Source organism: Anser brachyrhynchus (genome assembly GCF_964034855.1).
Source record: "Anser brachyrhynchus genome assembly, chromosome: 2".
Lineage (NCBI taxonomy): Eukaryota > Metazoa > Chordata > Aves > Anseriformes > Anatidae > Anser > Anser brachyrhynchus.
Genome location: NC_137695.1, coordinates 65880706 through 65907881, shown reverse-complemented (window position 1 = coordinate 65907881; position 27176 = coordinate 65880706). Strand labels below are relative to the sequence as shown.

The 27176-nt window shown below is 41.2% G+C and overlaps 2 protein-coding genes across 11 annotated transcripts in view; one reads left to right on the top strand and one right to left on the bottom strand.

Annotated features, from left to right (window-relative positions):
- The window catches only part of HIVEP1 (HIVEP zinc finger 1), a 123810-nt gene extending 105443 nt beyond the window's left edge, over window positions 1–18367 (top strand). For 4 of the 6 annotated variants that reach the window (XM_080581056.1, XM_080581055.1, XM_080581057.1 and 1 more), the window contains 2 exons: window positions 4896–5413; window positions 8261–10369. In XM_080581056.1, the coding sequence (XP_080437182.1) occupies window positions 4896–5413; window positions 8261–9430 (1688 nt within the window). In that variant the 3' untranslated portion in view covers window positions 9431–10369. Of the gene's footprint in view, window positions 1–4895; window positions 5414–8260; window positions 10370–12136; window positions 15847–16078 lie in introns of those variants that run through there. The other 2 variants (XM_080581060.1, XM_080581059.1) reach the window with 2 other exon arrangements.
- The window catches only part of LOC308190097 (uncharacterized protein), a gene marked incomplete at its 5' end in the record, with an annotated part of 32413 nt that continues 15334 nt past the window's right edge, over window positions 10098–27176 (bottom strand). For 2 of the 5 annotated variants that reach the window (XR_013946878.1, XM_080581062.1), the window contains one exon: window positions 10098–10274. Coding sequence is in view for 4 of the 5 variants with exons in the window: in XM_080581062.1 (XP_080437188.1) it covers window positions 10204–10274 (71 nt within the window). Of the gene's footprint in view, window positions 10275–20202; window positions 21071–24835; window positions 26519–27176 lie in introns of those variants that run through there. The other 3 variants (XM_080581068.1, XM_080581065.1, XM_080581061.1) reach the window with 2 other exon arrangements.

Here is a 27176-nt window from a genome sequence, read left to right as displayed (position 1 = left end):
ATTTTGTTTACCCTTACTTTTTTAAATTTGTTTGAATGGTTGTGGAACGGTCCATTGCAAGAGTAATTCAATAGGCAAAAAGCACATCTAAGGTTGTATTTGTTTAGAAAAACACAGAATGTGTTAATAACATACAGACCTTACTTTTAAGTTAATGGTTATATGATACCATACTCAAAATATTTCTGCCTTTATTGCCATATTATATATATATTTCTTAAATTTGATGGAGGAGAGAGAGAACAGATACATTGTTACTAAATGTTTTTATACAGATTTTATATTAATCCGTAACTGAAGATGCTTACACAATTTGAGTTGATAAGCACTGCTTTGAATTACTCACGTGCTAAGAGCCTATAAATTTAGTACAGAGAGAATCAATGATGGAAATAGGCAGTAGACAGCAGATACTTAGTAAAATGTCTTTAATCTGTATAAGCAGATCTAATAGTGACACCTATAGTTAGTCTAAGTACCCGTTTCCATTTGCTTAGAAACTCATAAAACTTAAGCAATCTGGAGTTATATTTTCAGGGCTTCATGGCAATGAAAGAACACGAACAAACATTTTTCTTTTCATTTTTTTTTGGAAAATCTGCCTAAATATGATCAAGTTATAAGCCATCAGACTTTATCATTGGATTTGGGGCAGAAACCACTAAGCCTATAGGACCAGGGCCTGATAAAACAGATCATGTAATGGACTAATAGGTCATAATATGTCAATTAAAATTACAAACTCTAAGTTTAGATTCTGAAGAACATTTCTACTGGTATTCTGCAATATAATAATAACTAGATGACCATTGTTAAAATCATGTACAATAAGGATTCATGTAGGAAAACCTTTGAAATAAAGAACTTTAAAGTACATAGAGAAAACCCTATATCAGGTACTTAATTCATAGCATTGCGAAAAAAGTAGCACATAGACTTATCAGCCACAGGCAGTTTGCTAATGGACATATTAGGATGCCGATAACTCCAGCTGATTCTATTGTGCTGAAGAACTTTAAGGGTTTTTCTTTCTTGCTTTGGGGTAAAATATTATAACAGAGCCTTAGCCAATTAGCTCATCAACACCGTAAACAAAATACCTACCTGATTAAAAATCTGAGGACTTAAGGACAAAATAAATGAAGCAATAAGATTTCTGGGTATGATTTTTATGTGTTTACATCACTACATAGGATTAAAAAAAAATAATTGTATTAAATATGATTATAGCTGGAATGCTAGCAAAATCCTTGATCAAAAATTGTGTCAGCCTTTCTAGTACACCTTTGTTTCCAGCTGTTACTAATTTTTTGAAGCATTTATGTCTATAGTCGAAAGTACCAAGTTTTCCTGTGAAGTCCAGAAAGAAAAGGGCTTAAAAGAAGAGATTGCAGCGGTTGACAGAGGATGAGAGACATTTCTTACTCTTCCATAAACACTCTTTATCAAAAATTGAGGCTGTCTTGAACAGTCTTTCTGCTAAGATGATAAGAGTTACAAATTTGAAAGAGAAGTAGCTTTCATAAAACAGAACAGCTTTTGGGTGTTTTTCAGACATGAGAATTACAGGTTGGGTTCATGTAGGACTTTGGATATGCATTTTCAGTAATGTTTGCAAGCTTCCTAAGCAAAGGTTGGAAATGAGAGAAGTGCAGCACAGCTAGGAAAGTGCTCCAGGAGCCCCACTGGGAGCTTGCTTTGCTGATAGCAGATGCCTTGCTGAATGATATGTGCAGAGTGACTTGAAGAGGCTTTGGATCAGGCATGTGTTGAAGGAAAAGAGCCTTCCCTATTACGTGTGAAACTTTTTTCCTTTCTTTTTTTTTCTTTCCTCTTAACTGAGAATTTTCACAGCACAAGCCATTTCCTTATATGCTAGTGGATTTGAATTTATGACTTACCCTTCACTCTAAAATATTCCACACTGATTTACAACCTCAAACAAAGTTGAACACAGAAGCAGTTCTGTTCCCTTTGGAAATTGAGTCATTTCTAGTTACATATATCAGCTACATAAGCATATGGTTGTAATTGTTCATAGTTTAAGATAGGAAGCAAAGAATTATTTTTTTCCCAATTAAAAGTGCAAGGCGATCTGTAGTAGGCTGAGCACAGTTACCAAAATGGAACTGGGCCAGAACTCCATGGTTAACAAGACGGTGCTTGGGAAAGAGTCTTTCGCTGTAATGAGTGGTCACAGCTTCGATACCTTCTTCGGGTAGACCCATAACCTGCCTGGTTCCGCTGCCACCCCAAACTCCAGAATCAGGTCCTCCCACAATTCCACCTATGCACAGTGAAGCTTAAAGGGATCGCTTGCAGAAAAGTTTGGGCACCTCTTGTTTCAGCAGACACACACGGGTATAGAAGGAAGAGCAGTCCATTTTGCATTGCCAGAGAAAGAAAACACAGATTTGGGTTTTCTTGGTTGTTTTTTTGTTTGTTTGTTTTTCATGTGATGTTTCCAAAACAGTGTGGGAGTAAGGGAACCACATTCATCGCTGTCACCTCACCCACAGTGCAGGCTCTGGCCCCAGGTAACCACACTTAAATAGAAGCTGGCAAACTCATAAAGGGTGGAGGTAAACAGGGAAACAATAGAGGGAAATGATATCCCACAGAGTACTGCCTTTAAGGAATCTGTGTCCCATGCATGGTTCCCCTTTTCCCTTTCCATGTTTTTTTTCTAGAAGGCACATGCAGAAAAAGATCTACATAAGCAATGTTTTGTAGTAAATCCTGTAGTGCTTTTAAATGTTGATTTTAAAAGGGTAGTTTCATATTATAAATCAGGGAATGTTTGAGCATGTATTTTCCCTTTAAAAATGTGGCATCAGTCTAGTCACTTCAGGTCGTTTCTTTTGCCAATGGAGAGAGTCGTTCATGATGGAAGTCAACTTCAGAAAATTCACAAGAAATCACAAGAAAATGTGATTCATGTAGAGAGAGGGAGAGAAAAGAAAAGAAGCAGTAGGATTTCCCAGAGGAAATATAGGTATGTGATGTTGGTAAAGAGAAGAGTACCCTACAATGAGATCAAAATAGAGAGGAAGTCCAGTCTGAAACCCAAGACTTTGTAACGCTCCATGCATTATTTTAGAAGTTGCAAGAAATGCATAGGTCACCCTTTAGATGTAACACATGGAGAAATTTTCAACATCTGTTGCAGAGGCACTGAGTTCCATTCAGAACTCAAACATATGTGGAGGTTCTAACATTTTAGATTTGTTTGCTTTGCAAATTACTGTTGAAGAAATGTATGAGAAAGAGAAATGACAGAAATACAGAGAAAAAACTGTTGAACAACTCTATGTGGTTTTGCTAATAACATCTTTAACAATCCTACTCCCAATATTTTGGGAATGGACTTTTCTGAATTAATTTTTCCACTAAAATGTATTTTGTTCTCTAACAGCTTGTCTGTAAATGAGAATTTTAAATGAAGACTATATAAAATCCTAAAAAATATTTTTGTTAGCACCATTCCAATGACCTAGAGGATTTAGCATATTTTTAATACCATTTCAGTTTCATGCCTGCTGTAGTAAATGTAGAAAATATATAGTTTCCATATTTAGTTAATTTACAAATTACTGTGTAGGCAAAGAGGGGCAAAGTCACTCAGAGGGATTTTTTCAAAGAAGCTATTAGTCTTGTTCCTAATTGCACTGCTCATTTGAAAGGCTTATAATGGTAGGTAGCTTATTGGGAGGTAGCTCAATTAAACCCATTTGTTTTACCTGGAGCTCAAGATACTTATTTTGGTTTTGATAGCATAGCAGCCTAATGTATTTGTCATACCTTCTCCTTCGTGTAAAAGTCTCATTTTTTTCAGGGTCATTCATTCTGATGGTAAGCTGCTGTGCAGATTTCCCTAGAAGAGGACATCTGAAATTTTAGCTAACCAGCTGCCACTGATTTTGCAGAGCCAAATGATTTTTATGCTGGTATTTTTGGGGGGAGCTTAGCAGACAGACCTTTAATCAAATACAAAATATTAGTGCATCCAAAGCATTTTGTCTTTTATAAAATGTGATCCCAGACAGTCTGGCTTGGAATCAGATACAGCAGATGAGATTTTGTCTCTTTACTAGAGAAGATTCTTTCTATCCAAGATATGATATAAAAGGAGGTAAAAAGCTGCAGTAGACCTGTATTTTGTAGAAAAATGTACCAATAGACAGCAGAAAGTATTTGATCCAGTTTGGCTTTAAGACGTGAATGAATGTGAGTATTTTTCTTATGAATAAAATTTCATGTGTTAGTAAGTTTTTATAGGATCATGGCTTTCTTGCCTCCTAGGACATCTTTGGTGACTTGCTCATAATCCTTTCAAAACATGAGCAAAGTGAAGAAATCTGGTAAGGTCTAATTTTGATCTCTTTTGCCTGTTAATGAGACAGATTCCTGACTAACAGCCTCCAGTCTTTCTGTTTGTATCTTTCAAAAATTTTTGCAGCAGTGATTCGTATTAGGTACAAGGACACCCACTTATGAGTCAGAACCAGCTAGAGAATATCCCACTGTGAAGGTTGGCAGACGAGCTTCGTATGTCGTCGCTAGGAACCTAATGAAGCAGGAATCTGCTTGCTTCTCCTCAAGCGAAAGAGTGAAGGGTGACTTCGAGCAAACGGCTATAAATGGCTTAAAACAGCCAAATCCAAAAGGTTGAAAACAACACAAAAACAGAAGATGAAAGATTATGTAACTGTAGAATTAAATACGTACACTGAAAATCGAAGTGAAAATCTTCTTGGTTGTTTTGATGCAATGGGAAGTGACTGAAAAATGCACATGCCTTAAGTTTTTTTGGTGTTTCTAATTACTCCCTTCTACCTCTTTCCTAATCTGTCTGCGACCTTCATTGGCTTAACTTCTAATTCTCACTTTTGCAGGTGAGAAACAAAGATTTGGCTGTGACCGGTCAGGGTTTGATGCAGAGGAGTCTGATGGTGCAGATGAAGATGAAAATGACAATGAAGATGATGATGAAGACAGCCAAGCCGAATCAGTCCTATCCACAACCCCCTCAGTGACAGCCAGCCCCCAGCATCACCCCTCTCGACACGGCCTGCAGGATGCCACAAGTGCTGATGAAGATACCAGACTGCCGGACTGCTTTGCTGGGGTTCACACAGACTCAATGGATAGCCTACCGAAAGCACTGCTGACGAAGATGACTGTCCTTAGCACAGTGCAGTCAATTAGCAGGACCTCCAGGTCGCCAGCAGAGTTCTCCCACCAGGAAGCACATGAGGGTAAAGCCCAGGAGAGAGGAGCAGGTCCCCACAATGCTAGTGCTGCGCTGGCAGATGTTGCTCCTACATCTCCAGGTCACCAGATGTCTGTGGATTACCCTGATCCAGAAGCAGCTATGGGCCACTCCTTAATATCAACTGCAGTTCTTACAAAGGTAGGAGTGTCCAACTCGGGGGGAGAGAATGGGATTTTAAAGATCATTTTGGAGACTTTTCAGAGATCAAAATGTTTGCCTTTCCCTGTATTCTTAGAGTTGTTGGCTGATGCTTTAAAAGAGTTGAAAGGAATTGAAGTACAGGCTGTAGAAACAATAGTGTCGTGGGAGCACTGGTTTTTAAAATTCTGTAATTTTGATACAAAGGATTAATTGGAACATGGTCATTTCAGCTGAAGTCTGGAACTGGTAGATTGTGTTACTAATGAGAAGGGATATAACAGATATGTGGAATGAACATATGGTTGTGGTTATGAAGTTTTCAGTGGAAAGTGATAGAATTCAGATGTCATTTCACTTTGAAATATGACAATAGAATCATTGGTAACTCCTAAGGGAAATTAATCTAGTCCCAGAGGTTTTTGCCTTATCACTGTAAAAAAAAAATTGTGCAGTTGCTTATCTCTCCTCCAAATATGGTTAAGCAGTAGAATTAGAAAGGATCACCATATGTTCGAGGAAGCTAGGAGATTGCCCTTGCACAATAGCAAAAGGAGAGACAAGCACAGATCCGAGATCTGAGTTCCCGATGCTATCAGTTTTCCCCAAACTGAAAGAATGTTTTGGTAAGAAAAGAATTGATTGCCCGTGCCTATTCTAGACATACAGCTCTTCAGAGCATGAGGAAAGATGAGGTCAGTCTATGTGCAAGACTGCAGGTGTATTCAGTAATGTTTGCAACCAGTGCTGGAAAGCACAGAGGGAAACCAAAGGAAACTGGCAGGTATTAGGCATTTTACAATTCAACAATATTTTAATGGACTTTAACGGGGACACTATAAATCATACACTTGATTGACTCTAATGATATCTCTTGAAAGTTTTGAATTTTTACTGCAACCATGAAGGCAGTAGGGCTTCCCAGAGTAATGTTCAGAAAAATGTGATGCAAAATATTCAATGGTTTAAAATACAGGAGTAATTACTGCATTCTCTGTGATGAATTTAGCATTTACAAGCAGTATATGCATGCAGTTACAGAAAAATAAGCAGCAGGAAATTTTCAAAAGCATAAACAGTAAGTAAAAATTTCATTATGGTTTAAGTAGTTAGTAGCTTGTTTGTTCTTTGAAAATCTCTTCTACTGAATTTATTTAAAAAATAAGAGAATGAACTGTGGACAAGGAAAAAAAGTAAAAATTATTGCTGCATTTCATTGTTTGACACATGTTCATTCCTACTGGTAAGAACTGTGAGTCCATGTAGTAAGTTTGAGTTGGAGCGATTTTTAAGTAGGACAGGGAATAAAATGTAATGGTCTCTGGTCACTGCAGCCAGCTTCCACAAAAGGTAGGAACATAATATTTGTGTTTTGTATTTTCAGTTGTTGCCAATAGATACCAAAAAGACATTTGATTGATTTTATTCTCTTGTCAGATAGAACCACTGAAGGCTTAAGAAAATGTTCACACGAATAAAAGTGTTAAAAGGCCTTTTTTAATATAGCTGTAATGATTCTCCACATTAACATATAGAAGGCATGTATATGCATATACAAGGCAGTAATTCCTTACCAGTCAGCCACCTCCTTTCCTAGACCAAATGAAAGTGGTATCTGTGGGTCGGATATTTAATCTACACTCTGCTCCTGTTGTGTGTATTTGTGGATCCAACCTCTTGCCATTGAGACAAGGGGTCAAGAAAGTTCAGGGAGGCTGTATGTTCCCTCAAAAACATCTGTACCAGCTTAATGAGGATTTCTTGTGAGATGTCATACAGTACTTAATCCTGAGATAGATTTTGACCTCCTTCTGACATGTGTCTTCCCATTTAGACTGTATGACACTGCATGGTCAATAGATTGTGTTCTCCTTTAACCAATACATTTCCTACTAGCAGTTTTCAAAAGCATTTCTGTTAGTATTTTGTTTTTGTGCCTGCTCTAGAGTGTTCTTCAGAGTTTGGTCAAAGCCACAGAATTACAGTTTAGGACTATATAAACCAAATTAAGATTGCACTACTCTTTATGTATTGCAATAGGCCTACAGCTAAAAGATATTGCAAGACTGCAATTGCAGTTTAAGACTTCTTGTGTTAGGTGTTTTTAGGAAAGGAGTTGCCAGCCTTGGTCAGTAACAGGGGCTGTATGAGAAGAAAAGGGAGCGTATAATACGATTATTGGTCCAGGTCTGTGCATGAAATCAAGGCAAGCTGGGGCAGCTATGGGATGTGGATCCTTCATCTCACTCCAGTATTCATCAGTCACATCAGCCTCGATGGATGCTGCAGTTGTCATCCTTCTCTTGTAATTTCTTATCACCTATTTTCCGGTTTAGAATAATACATGGATAAATGTGCTGTGATGCTGTCCCTGCCTTCCAGAGGCTGCAGTGCCCCCAGTAAAGGATCTTGGTGCATCAAAAATGCCACCCTATTTAACTGTCTTGCCTGAGGTGTTTTCCACAATAAACAGCTCTCCAATGCCTTCTCCCTCCTTTAAAAAAAAAAAAAGGGAAAAAAAAAGAAGAGAAAGAAAAAAAAAAAGCGAAACATGTACAGAGGATATTCAGCAATGTTCTTGAGTACTGGTGCTCAAGAGAAATGAGCCAGGGTAATCACAAGAGGAAAATTCAATTAGTGGGTGAGGAAGGAATTGAAAAAAGAAAGGAAGGAAATTAGTTCATTGTTCAAGCTGGGCAGCATTTACTCTGAACCAGTTTCTTGTTGTTTTTTTTCTAAAAGGGAGTGCGAGAGGGTGGGCAGCATGCCTAGCTACCTCACATTTCCATGTAACTGTAGGGGTAGTGGTGGCCAACCTGTTAACGCGTCTCTCTTGTCCTCTCCCAGAACACGCCCTCCACCAGCTCCCCCTCATCACCCACAGACCGGGGCGTGCAGACCACAGTGGCATCGCCCTACGCTGAAATCCCAGAAGAGAAGCCACCCAGGTGCCCGCCACGTGCTGCCGAGTTGAGGGCTCCCCAGACCCACCTCTTCAGCCACCTCCCGCTGCATTCGCAGCAGCAAGCCGAGGCGCCCTACAGCATGGTACCGGTAGGGGGGCTTCAGGTGGTCCCTGCTGGCCTGGCCACCTACTCCACCTTCGTGCCAATTCAGGCAGGGCCAGTACAGCTCACCATTCCCGCTGTCGGTGTAATCCACAGAACTACAAGCACCCTCTGCGAGGCGGGTTGCGCTACTTCTAGCACTGCCACGAATCCCGTCGGGGTTGCTGAAGTGAACAGCGTCGTGCCATGTATTCCCATCGGACAGATCAACGTGCCAGGCATCCAGGGTCTCAGCACGCCCAGCTTGCAGCCTCTTCCACCCCTCAGCATGGAGACGGTGAACGTCTTAGGCCTGACAAATACGAACATAGCCCCCCAGATGCGCCCTCCAGGAATTACTCTGAATGCTGTGGGCCTCCAGGTTTTGGCCGCCAGCGCTTCCCCGCAGGGCAACCCCAGCCCTCAGGCACACATCCCGGGCTTGCAGATACTGAACATCGCCTTGCCTGCCCTCATCCCCTCCGTCAGTCCGGTCAGCGCAGACGGGCAGGGAGCCTCTGAAATACCAGCCACAGGCAGCAAAGCCGGTGACGTTCCGCAAGAGCCGGCTCCTGCCAGCTTCCCCAACATCAGCCAGGTGGCCAGGGCTGCTTCTCCTCAGGTGGTCCCCAGTGGCCAGTGGTACAGCGGGAAGAGCCTTGCAGAGCCTGCCTCTGCGAGTGACTACGAAAGACTCAACAGGCCAGGGAAAGCAGATGCTGAAAAGACTGACCTCGCAAACCATGTCAAGCCAAAGTGCAACATCTCTTCGGTTCAGGTCAGAAGGGCTTCCCCGGCAGAGCCCTGCTTAAAGGTGAATTCTGACGTTTTGAGCAAGTCCCCGGTCCATCAAACTGTCTCTCCGGATAGACAGGTACACAGGCCGACAGCATTGCCCCGGAGGCAAAATACAGTGCAGTTTAGTGATGGCAGCAGTGACGATGAGGATAGACTTGTAATAGCAACCTAGTTTTTGTTTTCCATTATTATTATTTTTATAACACTTACAGGTTTCTTTGCAAACCTTCCTTTCCTTAAAGCACATTTTTCTGACACAAACTCATTACTAATCTTTGTGCAATCATGAACTCTTGACCAATAATTGTTGTTTCTTGTCAGCTCCAGCCATTTTTGTACATGTTGTATAGACAATTGTGCCTTTTTGGAGTTTTATGTTTAGAAACTTGTACAGATTGTTGAATATATATATATAAAATATATATATATAAAATATGTATATTAAAACCAGGTAGTTGCTTGTGTTTAGTAAGTAAACATCTTATGTCAGATAAATAAAGGATTAAATTATATGTTGCACTGTTAAATGTAAATTTTTATGGCTGTGGGACAAAGTTTCTGTGTACAGATCTAGTATGTAAAACTCCATATTTATTGTATCCATATTAGTCTTGGAAAAGGGTCTGTCCATCTTGTGTAAGACGGTAGCTTTACACTTCAAAGAGAAATACAGTATCTGTGTTATGAAATATGACAGTAAAATTTTGTTTACTGACTTTACCATTGCTTACGTTGTACCTTCTTGATGCAGCCTAGTAGGTGGAGAGGCGCTCGATTCGTTCATTTTAGTATCGTTCCAATTGCTTGCAGCTTGAAAGGATTTGGCGATGGTATATGCCCACATGATTTCATCTGCCATAAGAGAAAGAGTACGTTCTTCAGGCATTTGGAGGAAAACCTTCCATTTCAAAACATCCGGCAATGATGAATTGGGGAGGGAATCTCTCAACTTTTTGTACAGTGAGCATCCATCTGCCCCGTTTTTTCTTCTTCATAACTGAAATTTAAAAACTTCCCTGAGGGAAAATAGCAAGAGGGTCAAGATGAAATATTTTTCATTTGTAATCTTGAACTATAAAGCCATTTTTTATTGAAATTAAAATATTGTTAAGCAAGAAAATAATAATTTTGTGTGTTCTTAATTGCAAAACCTGCCAAGGTGTTGGTTAAAATGCCACTTGCTGTAGTAAGGATTTTGCATTACGAATTACTATCAGCTTCTGATAAGACTTCATTTCAGGTAGTCTTCATTTACAGCTAGACAAAGTTAATAGTTCCCTAAATATGGCTTTGTCTTACTCATTCGGGAAAAAAAAAATGAAATAGAGCTTTTACGCATACTATTAATGTGCCCTTATATCAACAAACTCATTATTATGGGCATACAAGGCATGGATGGATCCCAGAATAATGCAGCTGGAATTCTGTTTGCACACAGAGAATACAATTTGAAGTTACCATGAAATTTTTATTGTGTTCAGCTGCTCCAAGAGAGAAGTCTGACACGTTGTAGGGCCACACATCCATGGAAGTTTAATATTGACCTGGGATTCATGCTGTAATTTTCAAATCCAGTTGTTTTTTCTGCTATGCCCTAACATTGCATTCTTGCAGAAGTTTATAAAACCAATTTAACAAACAAGTTCCAGTAGAAAACTCGAAGATGTAACTTAAAAGCAGGATCACCTTTGTGAAAATAACAAGGATGAGCACACATAAAACAGCTGGAGGAAAAGGGTGGGAAGCAAAGCTTGAAAACATCAGGAATGAAGCTGAATGTGAGCTGGGCTGTGTTGTTCACAGATTAACTCCCATATCCAGCTCAAAGAGGTAATTCATACCTCGTATCACTCGTATTCAAGAACAGCAATATTCAAGATCCCACCTTACTTCGGCTTTTGTACTATACTCACATTGTACTCATTACATTATTCCATTACAGTGTGTTGTAAAACTGTAGGTGTGAGTTTATTAACTTTCAGAAAGAGCACTTCAGGACCAGAAAATCATTTATATTACTGTTATCATCTAATTGTACTAGTCCAGCAATTAGAAATGCACGTACTAGAAAGGAGAAATTACTCTTGTTTCAGACATCAATGTTCATATAATTCCTGATTGTGTGGAGCCTCAATGAGGCCTGAGCATCTGAACTACAAAGCACTCTCAGCTCACATTGAAGTTAGTGAGAGTTAAGAGTACTCTGCGCCACACAGCACTGGACTTCAAAGTTGTGAGTGTCTTGCGTGCAACCACTGTAAAATGTCACTGTGCTTTTGTATGTTATTTTTATACGTGCGTAGTGATGTCAATGTGTCTTGCATCATTATCATTTATACCAAACGTGTGAAATTACCTCAACCAGCCAAAGTTAAACAAACCCATTGCTGCATTACATATGCTTTGAGAGCCTGCAACTGACTTGTGCTAGTGAAACCAAGTGAAGGCTTACTGTTAAAGAACTCTAGAAATTTGCATTAGTTTTAGCTTCTTGAAAATGGACACGTACCTGCAAACTAGAACTATGCTGATTAATTTGAGCCTGTTTGTCTACAGCATGACCAAAAAAAGGTTTACAGCAATGTAAAACTATCTCCAAAAATTTTAATGCTATCACAAGAATTAGTATTTCTCTGAATTTTATAAGGAAGCAGTGAGAAAGAAATTGCTGTTCCACATGCCCTGAAGTCCTGATTTTACTAACCATTTAGAAACTCTGGAGATTTGCTATGTACACATCTTAAATATTTATTTGACTAGCAATTTTGTGTGCTCATGTTCTAAGTTTTAATTCCAGGAAATACTGTACTAGCACATAGAGGCAGACAAATTCAACCTGGTGAATCAGACTATCTTCATGTTTCTCTTTTCTTTCTAGGTGTTTTGAAGACATCAGGTCAAGAGATGGAAGCAATATCTTGAAGAATAGGAATGACAAGACAATGGATATGTCATAATGAGGAAAGTTATGACGTGTGTCGTTTGGTAAGTCAACAATAATAAAATAGAGGGAAAGGACCAAGAGACTTGGTACTAACTGATAGTAAGCAATCACCACACTTCACCAGGCAAAGCAGATGAGCCAGAATTTAGTTGTAGCAGGATCTCCGCTAACAATGAAGATGAGCAGGTAGCTGCGCATATCTCTCCTTTTTCAAATGGAGTGGGAGAATATCATACTTTTCTAGAAGATAGGTGTTTGTCCTCCTGAATATTGTACTGTTTCCCTTCCCTCAAATATGTTTGAAAATGAGCATTCATTGTCATGCCTCTACAGCATTGGGCAACAGGAAAAAAAAACACCAAAAAACTATGAGTATGACCAGACTGGAGAGAAGGCTACACTCCCTACCTCTCATCCATCAGTGCCTTTCCGCTTCGTTTTAATAATGTGTGTAACCAACATCTATACTGTACATCAGCACACAGAGGATTTGCATTGAGGATTTGCATGTCAACTGCATTGACACAAACCTGGGAATATTGTGTTAGCAATTATATTTTTGATCCAAATTAATTCTTTTTTCCATTTTAAATTGTACTGCATCTTTGTTTTCTTGTTTAGAGTCATTAGTGGTGGGAAACTTACACTCCCCTTGCTGCAGGGATCCTTCTGCTTGAGTCAGTAGCAAATAGCTCAGAGATTTGCCAATGCAGGATTAGGCTGCTCTTCAGATGGTGTAAATTATCACAGCTGAATTGGAGTAAATAGCACAGGGGCTGTTTACTCAGGGATCAGTTTTTAACGACTGTCAGACACCCTCTGGCAAATACAGCACAGCTGTTCAAACATGAAAAGGCCAGGGCAAGTGTTGCTTCTCTGTGCACCCAGGCACAGTCTGGCATCATCACACAACTTGTTCTCATCAAGGGGCTGTAAGCAGGTGCTACTTTAAGTCTGGGCACAAGTACAGCTACATTAAGGACATGGCATGGTGAGCTTCTGTGAGAGCCCTCCCTAGAAGAAGAATCAAGCAGTAGCGTATAGCTCTCCTCTTTCAGCTTGGACTGCAATTGAATTCTCATTGCAGGATGTGATGTTTGTTGGTAAGGTGGTTATCTGATTTTGAAGGCGACTTGCTCCTTTGCTGTCCATGTGACAGCATTGATTTTGGAATAGGTACTCTATTAAATGTGTCCACATTCTGCATTTGGGCTTAATAAGCTACAGCATGGCCTACCTATTACTTCTTAGGACAAGACCTAAAACAGAGACAACCACTTTTGTTGTTAACTGGCCTTAGATCTCTTGGTCTATGTAGCATTACATCCCCAGATATAAATCCCAGCCTCTGGGCCGTAGTTCAAATAAAATAAACTTGCTAGGTGCAGGGGTGCTGTGGCTGTGTCAATTACTTTTCTGGTTTACACTTTTGCACCTTTCACATTCTCAAAGAACTTGCTGTAGCTTTTGGGTTGATGTGAATTATGCCCTGAGGCCAGAGCAGCACACATTTGGCCTGTATCAGCCAGTCCCCCATCAGAAAGTCTGCAAGCAGCATTTTGCACCCACATGAATTCAAAGGCACATCACATGCATTTCATCTCTGATTGCATACTTCGGCTGAGCACCACCTGGCTGACCCCAAAAACAAACACATACTGTGTCTTACGCTCAACTAAACATGTTCTGTATTGGTTCTTAATAAACAGATCTATCTTGCCTTGACTATACTGACATGTATCTTAAACAGAACATAAAATGAATTTAATTATACTTCTTTTTCCAGAAGCCCTCATTTTTGCAAGATAATCTTCACCAAGGTTTTATAAACACTTCTGTTTAAACCTGTAAATAGGCTGTCAAACACATGTTTAGCATGGGGACGGTTTCATCAAAACAGAAGAAAAAAAAAAATCAGTTTTAGCATGAGTGACTTGCCATAAGCCAGGGAAATCAAATAATCTACAAGTAAGAGTACTTGCTCAAGATAGCCTTCAGCTGATTTATCCAAACAGGCCCCTGTTTTTGTTGCTTTTGAAAGATCTTCTGAGACCAGTAGCAGAGAATCCTTACATTGCTTTCAGGCTTTATAAAATGAACACTAGGTGTCATCCATTGTAGACTGTTGTGGTCAGTCTCTAGTTGTGAATGTTAAATTATGAATATCTTTAAAAAACATGGCTGGAATTGCCATGTCTTAAGGAATTTTCCTTTGCCTAGATGGGATCACCATATGTATGGATGGCCATTTTCAATTACATAAAAAATATCAGACACTTAGATCACATAGAAACCATTTATGGGTTTTATGTTAAAGGTGAGACCACTGTCAAAGGTTTGGATTGCTAACATAACATTGGATTGCTAACTCTATTGTTGGCTGAGGATAAAAACAGGCTACTTTAAAATACTTCAAACTGATTATTAGATAAATTTAAGTGGAATGTCAGTGGGTGGATGAGCAAACAGCAACAAGGATGTAACAGCATGTAATTATTTGATGTTCATGTTTTGTTCCAAAAGTGCTGAATCAAAAAAAAAATGGCAAAGATGTTACTGGTGTTTTCTTTGCTCCTCCACTTCTCTCTACACAGACCAGACTACTCAACATGTTAGGAGGTGGGTGGTTATTTGCAGATATTCCATGTTAGACCTGAGGAAACCATACTAGCTGAAAGATGATGAGGCTTTACATTCCTAAGTTTCAGTCATAGAAAGAAAGCTTGTCCTAAGATCAGTCAACTGGCTAGGCATGCTTAGTTTTCTTTGGTAGTAGTAGGCTTGTTTTCCCCAGTAAGGTCAAATGTTAAGACGTGTTTGGTTTTGTGGCTGTGCTCTGTTGTTTATTGGAAATCCATTACCATGCATGAGGCATTTATGCTGGCAATAGGCCAGCTGAAAGCTATTTGTAAATTCAAATACCTCTAGCATACCCTCTTTTTGTTAGGTTAGGTGGTTAAAACATCCTTCTTGTGCTTTAGAAGTTCCACCTAAAGCAGCTGCAGGGCATTTGACTGCAAGATTCTTTTGTGTTGGTCCCCAGATACCTTACAACTGGATTTCTCCTTTTAAGAAACAAAATGTTATATAGCAGAGGTGCCAGTTGCATCTTGTAGATAGCAGCTCTCTAATAAAAGGAAGCATGTGCAAGGCAGGGACCAGCAGGCAAGGGAGCAGCATTGCCATGTACATCCACCAACTCCCAGGAGCACAGGGCCACCGTGCACCAGCTGTGATTTTCCCCTTGGCAGGAAGTGCCAAGCATCATGCAAGTGCAGTGGCAGCCTTTTTCAGAACACTGCTAAAAGCCTTCCGAAAATCTGGCCCCGACATCTGGAAGTATGCAGCCACCAACTTCTTGTGGGGGGCTGAAGCACGTTAGTGCTGTGTAAGCTCTCCTTGTCAGCCAGGGTCTGCATAGTAAGGGAGATGGTGCCTGCAGTAAGTGGACACCCACTGAGCTACACCTCTTTTCCATGACCTAGCTTACCCAGCTGCAGGCACTTGCTGGCAGAAACGTAGCTGTGATACAAGAAAGGAGAGCGTATCCAGGCTGCAAGACAGCAAGCCGCGGGGGAGCGCTGCACCGGGACCAGGCACAGGAAGGCAGCATCGTGTGTTTCAGCCCCGTTGTGCGGTGTTAGGTGTGTCTCTCATTTGCAAAAACAATCCAGGAGCCAGAGCAGAAGCAAATGTTGAAAGAGTAGCTCTTTGCAAAACAGAAATCAATGTTTTAATCTGGACACCGGACAGTTTTGCTCCTCCAATAGCTCAAGTGGGCGGTTCAGAAGCCATTTTTGAGGCTTGGAGGTTTCAATTGTGTTTCTTTGTTTATTCCCTTACCTATAATCATCTATGACTCTCTCTTATTTACAGTGTTTCAGAGCAAGAGCTCACACACCTAATGCTGATTAATTCTGCTGGACTAGGTAAGTGGCTCCCCTGTGGATATCCTGTTCTCCTGTGAATCATCGTTCCTCCTGGATATGTCCTCCACCTCAGATCAAAGACCCAGGATGTATTAGGTATAAAGACATGAGACAGCGCAAACAGATTAGCAAAGATACACACAAAGAAATGCATCCCAGCTTCTCTCTCGTGTGCCCCTGAAAACTGGCGTGGTCAACACAATACTAAGCCCTTGTTATACAAGAAACAGTAGAAAGGAAAAAAAGAGACACTTCTGAAGTTTAGTTTATCCAGAGTTTTCTACAAATTACCTTTTCTAAGTATTTGCAGTTTTGTACTTAGTTCTTCCTCACACTTGGAAACTCTTTAGGCTAGATCCCCATCTGATGGAGAATGACATCTGCAAGCTTCAGCAGAGCAGCACTACCAGCATCAGCAGAGGAGTTGGTACTACTACCCATTTAAGTATTGAGCCTTGCCAACAAACTCACAAATTAAAGGAACATGAAAGCATGTGGTCTGTTTGTTTCAAGTTTATGCAGTCTGTTGTGTTCTTGATGGTTTTATTCTTTTTTTTTAAGCTATGCAAACAACTGAAAAAAATCTGTACCAGTGAAATGCCAAAATTTAAGGTTGTGAGGTCAGAGTAGATTATTTTAATAGTCTCTTCTACCTTCATAATCTTTGAACACAATTTTGAGCTGATAAGTCAGTTAAAGTCTCTATTTCAGCAGTGTGTTTTACCTAGAAGATTGCACAAATAATTATTCCTTTACAATTTTGAACCTCATTTTTTAATTGAATTTTGACCTCCCCTTTTATTGGGTGCCTTTTAATCCTTATGTTTAAGACTAAGAGTCGTGCTTGATTTAAGATGGCAGACAATGTGCTTGGATAGTGAGAAAGACTGGTTTTGTGGGAGCATTTGGACTATGTACTGTGTTTTTCTAAGAAGTTGTTCCTCCTGTTAGTGGAAATAGCTGTAATGAAGGACCAAAGGGCTGTCATTTTTCTGTCATTAAGTTCATATAAAAGGGTGATAAAATGTGCTGTTCTTACATCTTCAAGTGGATTGTGTCAGTCTTTTACTCCGATAATCAATTGTAATTAGCAATGCACTGAAAATGACTGAAAACATCATTTTCCACCACTGGAGAGAAAAAGTGGGGTTATTCAATCTGGAAGGTGGTTTGTAGGTGCCAATTAGGCGTGCCAGAGCATATGCTTGAACCTTCACTGTGGACATAGTATATCACAACCAAATTCCTCCCTGTCATTTCATCCAGGACAGTGGTGAACAAGATAAGGGCTGCTAGGTTTTTAATGGGTGCTATCCAGTTCCTTAAAGCAGTTCCAGCTCCAACTTCACCCTATTAGGATACACACTTACTGAGTTTATTTTGTGTTTAATGTTTGTGCAACAATGACAACTGACAGCCTCACACTGGAGTAATGACAAGACAGTAAAGCTGTCTGCATGGTGATGGTGACAAACGTGGAAAAATCAAGCTAAAGCCAACTTTGCCCATATCCCTGTTGAATATCTTGTGACTTTCTGGTACCAACAAAAAAGAGAGCCATCTGAGATGGGCTTGGACTTTAATGATTTGGAAGATGAGGGAGAATACTTTTAAAATAACTCATTTTCTGGCCCAAACAAGATAAAACCTGGTCTCAGTGTGGTCAGGAGCAGTCTCCTTCTGCCTGCGGGATGGCCGGGATTCCACACACGGATTTTTAAGGATGTAGCACGGACAATATCTGAGAACAGAATGTTTCTATTTCTGGCACAATGGGGGTTGCTATTAATGACATGGGAACGTGATTTTTTTTTTAACCTGGCATTGCTCCTTCAAGCAAATTAATGTCTGATACATTTGCATTTCTACGTGTCATTAACCCAGATGTCTACTGCAGGACCTAAAGCTTGTGTCTGTTGGCAAGACTAAATCCTACTAATGCACTTTTCCTAACACACTGAGGGAATTTGGAGTCTCTCCATTTGAAGCTGACTTTGTATTTTGACTAATTGCTTCTGGTAACAGTTAATAGCACTCTGTGAAAGTAATTCATCTGCTGACAGCAGATTGATGTAAGGACACAGTTCACATTTCCAAAGGGAACATCAGGAAACCCATTACCAACTTCATTAATCTGTTAATAATAAAATTAAAGTACAAATAAAATGTGACAAATTGGGTTCTGTTGTGAAAGTCACTTTAACAGGAGGTTCTGAATAAAGGTCAAAACAAACTCTGATTTCTGCTGTGTTTTAATAGTAGAATCAGAGGAGAGCATTGTAGAAACACTGTAATTAATCTGGCAATACTATAATTGTCCCCAAATGATACAGAAAGATTTTGACAAGTGATTTTTTTTTCTCCTTGAGAACATTTACAAAACCTGGAACATAAATCTTTGTCACACAACATTTAAGTGCTAATCCAATTACACAGGAAGCTTTCAACAACATAGGTACCTGACTTTCCCTGCCTATGCATTTCCAGCTGTTAATTCAGTTGAATCTCAAGTTTATCCAGCACGGGCAAAAAAAGAGAAGACTCCGTGTGCACATCTCCTGGCAACAGTCACAGAAGTGAGCCTGACAGCAGAAAAAGGCTTCATCAAAGAGTCAAGAGACCAGATCAGACACTCCTTTTCTTGCAAGAATAGTGTTGGATTGCCAGCAGCCCATGTGACAAATGAAAACAGTGTAAAACTGTGCACAATCAGCTCACTGTCTGTCACTCTTTTAAGGATAACTCCCAAGCCTGTCAGGGCCCTGCACATCTCTAATATCAGCCTTCCTAGCCACATCCTAGTTTACCACAACATCTTAGCCTAGCCTTGGCACCTGAGTAATCCTGCTAGGATCTTCAGCTCATACGGCAAAACAAAACTGCTAAGAACAAGAACAAGGTGTTAATGGGTTCTGTAGGAAAACCTCCAATTCATCTACACTCCTGCTCGCTACAGCTGAGCAATTGCCCCACAAGCAATCAGTTGCAGAGCATAATTTGGGGATGCAGCTGCAAGGAGTGGAGGGCTTCCTGCAGCCTGGCAGAGCGCAGTCTGCTGGGAGCACCTGAACTGAAGGCATGCTTATTAGGGAGCCCAGCTGGGCAAACAAATACATAAACGTGTTAATGTGAGGTATTTGAAGGGAATGGCTCATTAAGTCAGGCAGGGCGGCTGTATGGAAAACTGATAGCTCTATTTTAAAAATCAGCAGGCTGCCTTTTGGTTTATGCAAGTCAGAATGAGCCTGTATAGTCTTCCTCTCCTCTGGTTATTTGAGGATAATTTTGGACCTCATGGACAGCAGATTTCCAGCGTGAGAAGCACCATGTGGAGTTAGTCATGTCAGCAAAGAGGCTAGGGGAGGAGGGAGGACATGCTTCTCTCCTGGTCTCAGAGAGAAGTTTGCAGCAAAACACGGGATGTGTGAACAGAGTGGAGAGGAATTACCTGGTGTTGATGGGCTGGGGGCCTGGGAAAGGCAAGAAGCCCAGTGCAAATGCCCATCAGTGCAAAAACACTGATAGCTGGAAATCAGAGCTAAACTGGGCTTAGAGGCCAGGAAATGAGTGGGTTGTGTGATGGGCAGTTAAGCACCAAAGCAGAGTATGGGAGGGAGCCAAAAAGCAGCCTGCTCTGGACAGAGTTACCTTCCATTAGCACAGAGCTGTCAGAGGAAGGGTCAGGACAGGCTCACACAAACATGCAGATTTTTCACTACAACATGTAGTGAGAATCCTCGTGCTCAGGAGCACCAACCTGACTCTAGCTGCTTGCTTTATGCTCAGTTTCACATATAATATTTATTGGCCATCAGCGTCAAGTTAGCTCTCTAATCCATATTCTGGAGATTGGAGCGCTGGAAGTGCTGCTATCCATTATGCTTAGTTTGGATTCATGAAGAGCCAAGTTGTCTGTGCCTAGAGGAAGATTTTGGGCAAAGTGACAAACGGCAGATTTCATCTGCAGCTGCTTTGGGAGCTGGCAGTTGCCTGATTTGAATTTTGTTAGTTGAGGACTCTGCTGCCTTCCACCTGTGCAGTCAGAGCTCACAGAGCACTGCTCCTACTAACAGAGAGGTTATTCCCTACCTCCTCCTCTTCCCATTTCCTCTTGTTGTTCCTTTTCCTACTCTTCTGGAAAGGGTCTCTCTCATACAGAGTTTAATTCTTTAAAATCAGGGGACTTTTTACCAAATTTTAACCAAAAATCTCTCTCAGAAAGTTATCTCTGACCATGCAGAGACCTCCAGAAACGTATCCTAGGCATCTTAGAGCAAAGCTTTTTTGCTATAACATTTGTGAGAGTTAGTTCATCAGATACAGAGCCAAGCTGTTTTCTGGAGCACATGCTGCAGGGCCCTTCCCACTGAGGAGGTGGGGTGGCAGGGCCACCAGGACCAAAGCGGCCCCAATGCCAGCAGCACAGCATGACAAGAAACCTGGGGTCTGATGCAGATCAGCCCCTGTCTCACAGGGCATCCTCTCTATGTAATTCAATTGCCCTGTACTTCCCTTTCTTACATGTCATAGTGGACTAGCTCCTTCATTTCAGGTTTTGATACCCATGGAAGATTTCTACCTCTGTTGGTAATGGTTGGTAAGTGAACTCACAGCTGCTCAGGATATTTCCAATGGTTATAAGAACTGAGAAGACCATCTGCAAGGTTGTTTGCTACCTACTGGGTTGCTGGGTCATCATCACGGTCTTCCCCTGCTAGATCAGCTGCATCTCAAGGAGGTGAGCTTCATACTGCTGTTGCCTAGGCAGGTGATCCTGCAGCTGTCTGTCATAAAGGTGATGGTGCTTCTGGCTTTTCTTCTGTTCCTTTCTGTACAGCACATTCCTCTCATAATTGCTTTCTCTTTCTTCTCCTGGTTGTTGGGGTGCCTCTACTCTTTTGAACAGATCTGCCAAAACTTCTATAACACACAGGATGAGCTGTAACCAACCCAAAAGAAAAATGTCACCTATTTCTTTAATGGCTTCATTGCCACCTTCTTTCTCTTCTGCTTTGGACTGCAAATGTTGACCAAAAGGGATTTTTAATTTAGGTTTCTGTATCCTATCACCCTCTAAAATACATTTCTCTATAAAGTTAAAATATGCCAGTGAAAATCTCTGCTTCTGTGTTCAAATCCTCATTGTTTATGACCAACAGCACTGAACTTCATTTTTTGTTCTTTCTCAGACAGTGAATAGCAGAGCGCATGTGCCATTCTGCATGGAGGATTGGGATTAGTACAAACAAAGCAGAAAAAACATTATTTCATTTTGAAAAATTAGGAATCAGAATGTCTATTCAAAACGTTAATTGCTTTTTTTTTTTTTAAGCAGCGGCAGTGTCTCAGCACTGTGCCCACAATGCACTTACAATGTCCCTCTGCCTCTCAACAGTTGATCCACTCAAAGCCAAACACCTCCTGCTCTACAGATTTTTCTTTCAACTGTAACAGGGAGCAGCAAGGTGAGCACGGCACCAGGGCCAGGGGGTCAGGGCCTGGCCGATGGACAAGAGACACAGTCTCGCAGCCCCAAGCAGCGAGAGTAGGGCCATAACTAGGGGCAGCCCAGAGTCCAGATCTCCAGGCAAGCCCACAGTGGCCAGGCAGGTCCAAGCTCAAGCCAAGTCATTAGCCCATGGGTCAGGGTCTGGATCACTGTGGTCAGTGGCCAGGCAGGAGCACAGCTATGACCAGTGCAGATGGGGCTATGCACCAGAGCCTCAGCTGAAGATCACTGATCAAGGTAGGCACCTACATATGTACCTGGTGTGCCAGGCTCATCTATCAAAACCATCACATATAGCCTAAATGGTTGCTGTCTCCTTCAAAAGGCTCTTTTCAGTTCCCTGGGGTTTCTCACAGTAAACCCAAATAGTAGGAAACTGAAAAGAAAGATTTTAGCAACAAAATAGTAACCTGGCTAAGGAAGAGTAGAGGGAAGTAAAGGACATCTGTTGATAGTTTGGAAAACCAAGCTTTTATCAGAAGTCTTTAGAAAAGCCTAAATGAGGGTGGGTTTTTTGTGTTTTTTTTGTTGTTGTTGTTGTTTGTTTGTGTTTTTTTTTTTCTTCTTCTTCCCAGGAGGTGCTTAAGAGGAGACTTGCTCACTCTGCAAATAAATTAGATGAATGTTTCTAAGCGGAAAGGGCCCTTTCATCTGGCAAAGAGCAAAGAAGCAAAATGAAGAAGTTGGAAGCTTGTTGGACATGTGTGTTGCTACAAAGATAGAAGGCAAATGAAGGTATGTAGCTGATATGAGAACAGTTTAATATGGGATGTTCCCCGTTCCTCTTAGTCTTATGTCAGTATTTGGATATCTTCATGGCTCAATCAGAACTTCTGAGCTTGGTGCAGAATTTGTTGAGGGAGATGCTTTGGTCTGTTCTAAACAAAAGACAGAGGAGACAGTCATAGTTGTCCCCATGGCTATAAAATTGATGACCTTATGGGAATCAAGCTTACTTTAAAGATCATGGTCTCTGCCAGTCCTGGGGAGAAGGATGGGTACCACCTGAGGTGGATATGTTGGACACCAACCTGCTAATGCTCTTGTGGTACTCCATTTGTCACCAATATTCCTAGCTGAGTATTTTCAACACATTTTCAAGGAGCTAGTTTCTATCCCAAGCCTGAAGCCTGCAATGATTTATGTCCTTGACACACTACAAGGGATGCCACCAAGAGATTGGGGGGACGATCACCAAGTCAACTACAGGCCATACGATCAGGTGTATGTCAAGCCAAAGGGACAACTCACTGCTGTTAAGACCAAAACTCAGCAATGTGCATGAGTCTTTGAAGCTTCAGGGTCTAGAAGGATCAGAAAATTTACAGGAAAGAAAATACTATTGAGCCCTGTTTTGCAGTCACAGGCACTGTGGTCTCTTAACAAGAGTTAAAAACCTAGATTATTCCTTGATACTGGAGGCGTAAGGGAAGATCCGTTGCAAATATATTATAACTGCTGGAGGGATTCCTCTTTGCTCGTGGTGGGTTGCATCTCCCAGGCTTTGCAGGAGCCCTGGCCAAGCTCAACCAGGCAGCAACACAAGGCTGGGGCATGGGAACAGGCCTGCAAGGACAGGACCACCAGTGGGAGGCAGAGGCCTGAAATGCCGGCCTTGTTGTGCCTGGGTCATCAGAGCCAGGAGTGGGGCCTGGGGGTAGGAGGGAAGGTGGGACTGTGTGGGACAAGATCTCAGGGGCTGGCTGGCCTGGGTATTCCAGAGGGAAGGAAATGAAGTCCTTGCATATTCAGGGAAGTGGGACTTTATGACCCCTCTCTCTGTAAACAAGGTCACACTGGAGCTACATGTATGTTTATGTGTATGGGTTTCTGTTTCAGCTGTCTCCCTCTAAGGAGAAAGAAGGCCAGACAGGCCCTCAGGTTACTAAGTGCTTTGGCAGCCCAGCCTCTGCAAGAAATATAAAGCTGCGGGTCCAAAAATTAAGTCTTCGTCAGGACCATGAGACCATCCCTAAATAGGATTTACCCCCCTCCCCATCTTCTTACACTTGCCAGTCTTAAATTTGCTTAAGCTATAACAGTCTCTTTGCTCCTGATATTTTCTCATGTCTTCCCTAAGTAAGCCTATGTTTATGACATTAAATACATTCACTGTATATTAGTATCAAGCAATTGCTTTTAAAAGATCATCTTCCCTTGTTATTACCCTTTTATTTCCTCTGCTATTTTTCTTGGTGAGTTATGTGGGTAAGAAATTACTGCTATTTTGTCTGGAGGTTTCCCTGAGGAACCTTGTCAAAATGAACAGTCCTTTTACTAAGCTTTCCCATACAGAAAGAGCAAAAATAAAACAAAATAATTAAATAGCTTCTGAAAGAATTCAGTGTCTAAAACCTTGGGGAAAAATAACGGCTCCATCTATGCTGTTTTGAAAGCCTTTTTAGTAGCTCAGCATTTGTGTTCTGCATAGGGTCTTCCAGTGTCATCATCACCACCATCAGATCTGAGTACTTTCCAGGTGTGCAATTAAGTGACGGGACTAACAAGTGTTGCGTGTTTGTTCTCGCATCCTCTTCCCAATGGGTAAGACTGGTGTGGCTGGGAGCCTTGTTTTGGAAGTATATTGCTTTTGTTTGAGGCATATTTTTTTTTTTTGTATTTAGTATACTTGTTATCATCTGTTTCCATCAAAGAAGTTTAGTAGCACTTGGGGAACAAGCGTGACTCCTAGCTGCCCATTCTCCCGAGTGCTTTGTTCTTCAATATGAGATTGGGGAACAAAAAACTAAATGAACATTTGGAAAGTTTTTCTCAGGTTAGAAATAAGAGGCTGAATTTCACACCAGTGATGCACATAATCTGTGCCTGCAGACCAGCGTGATGAATAATGTCTTGTCTCTCTCTGGCATGCAAAAATATCCTGCATCCATACAAAGTTATCGTTACCACAGCCCAAAGCACAGCTGTAGCGCATGCTCTCTCTCTCTCTCTCTCTCTCTCTCTCTCTCTCTCTCGCTCTTTTTCCTTTTTTTACAAAGTGCATGAGGGTTCCTCTGCTTTGGAATTTGCCCTTCTCATTGGATCAAACAATCTGCAGCTGTTTAGTTTTCTGGCTCATCTGTTCCCCCATACTTCTCCAAGAGCAAGAATTAATGTGCCCAGTCCTACAAGACATCGATCTTGCTGGCACTGGTTCAGCAAACCACTTACACAAGTGTTTAAATTTTAACCAGGCATAGGAACTGAGCCACGGAGGTTAACAGGGCTGTAGCGGGGACCGTGGTGGGATCAACTTCCCTGACCTGCAGCCTGACCCAATGACATTCCACTGATTCCTATGCTGCCACAACTTGGGGGTGACCTCAGTGTGTTTGTTTATCCTGGAGTCAAACGGTATGTTGGGACTTTGCCTTAGCCTGCCTGGCCCAAAAGTTCACATCTCCACAGAGAAATCACTGGGAAAAGTAGATGGATTGGATCAACTCCATGATATCGTCCAATGGCAGCTGGCTATGAATCCTTTGAGGGACCTATGTCACGGATACCCTCCTGTGACAGCAGCACCCTCTTCCTTGCTGACCCACTGAGGGCTTTCTGCCTCCTGAAGGGGTTGTGTGATGCAGAGAGGAGAGGCTGGCACCGTGGTTTGAGTATTCAGGTTTCTGAACACCTGGACATGCACAATTCCCTCCAGTCCCATATTGTAGTGGTGAAAGGAGAGGCCACCACCCTGCCAATGCCTGCAATGGACAAGGGCTCTCACAGGTTCTTTGTTCTGTATAGAAGCAACAACAAAATTCGTCTTAGGCATGATCACTAACAAGCCTTCTGAGGCAGCCAAAATTGACCCATCCATTTTTGAGAGAGAGGGTGGGGGGAAACAATCTCCAGTGTTCCCAATTACTCTGTTCAATAGAAAAAATACTTCCGTGTAATGACCTCAGTAGGGAGTGAGCAGCTCCTTTTGTGTATTAAATTAAAATCTCTGGGGGAACATTAGGCCCTGTAATTTGTATTTCTCAGATGCAATTTAAGTCTTTCATAAAAAAAAAAAAAAAAAAAAAACATAATAACTGAACTCTGTGATACCCAGAAGATTCATTTTCATGTGAAGGATGAAAATAGCCAGCAACATGTTAACAAATTCCACAAGGAGAACAATGTAATGATAAAAATAATCTGATGTGGGCATGAATTCGAAAATGCAAACACAGTGCTTTATGGATCACCAAAAAGGAAAAGGTTGTCATAAACATTTTCTCTATATTAAGATAGAGGTGGGGAAAAACTCCCTAGCCTGTTCATTAAGGATGAAGTACATGAGTAGTTTCCAAAGAACAGAGGCCCAAAATGATGCATCTCCATATCTTGTTTAGAAAAAAAATCCCATGTACTAGGAAGACTACTTGCATAAGTTGTCATCACTTATGCTGTATTATATTGACTGAGGAAAAGAGAGGTCTGCCCAAGCAACAACTTTCACGTACTGGCAGCTGTGGAGAAGGATGTAGATTCCTGCACTGACAACTGGTGCTGGATCAGATCTCATGCTTTGATGAGCATGTGTCATTCCCAAAGTTACGAAGCTTTTCCAAGAATTGCCTGTGAGTGTAGGAGAGCAGCAAACTCCAAGGTGTTTCCTCTACCTCTCCCTGGGAGAGCACTGGGTTGTAAGACAGCATCAGCAGAAATGGACCTTGGACAGAGCGTGTTTCTGGTGGGAAGAGCAGCATTCCTCCCACTCCAGCTGGAAACCTTATCTAACCTCTTTGTTTATTAACACACAGTCATGCATGCTTCTGCAATGGTTCATCTCCTAGGAAGAAGTAGAGCCTTTGGTAGGATGCTCAGTGGGTGACTGTGGGCAGCCACGATCTGAGTACAAGCCACAAGCTGCTTGCCCAGTTCAAGAAGCTGCTGGAAGTAAAGAGGGAGAGAGAGGAAGATGAGAAAATGCAGGAAAATACATCAAATTATTTACAAGCACCAATCAAAATAATAGATACAGTCTTTGTACTGTATTGTAATTCAAGTGACCATAAGCACCTGGCAGTCTCAGAGAAGGATAGAGGGCCAGTATATTAGTGACTTTGCCTATACTAATTTCTATGATGATTTTAAACACAAACACTGCTTTATCATGATTCATCATCTGCACTTGAAACATTTGCTACTGGGACTCTCAGTTTTTGTACTTCCTATGTACTTACTGCGATTAAATTAAATGAAAAGATGCCTATCGATCCCATGAAAAACATATTTTGTTGCATACAAATGATGTTTTTGTCTATTTTTTATTTAATCACCTATAAATAAGCAAACTAGGACCAAGTCGATGGTACACTTGCAGTCCATGTAGTACTCATTTTCAGCACGCAGTCAAAAAAGACTGAGCTAAGTTTCCTAAGCCCTGTTAGTAAGAAACACTGCTGAGGGACTGAGGCAGAGTGCAGTCATAGTGGTCTATGAAAAGCAGAACAGAAGATCAGGCCTCTGTTACGTATTTTTTCCTGATGGAGAATCAGGAGGACAGAGATTACAAGGAGATAATGCTGGTGAATGATGCAGCTGTACT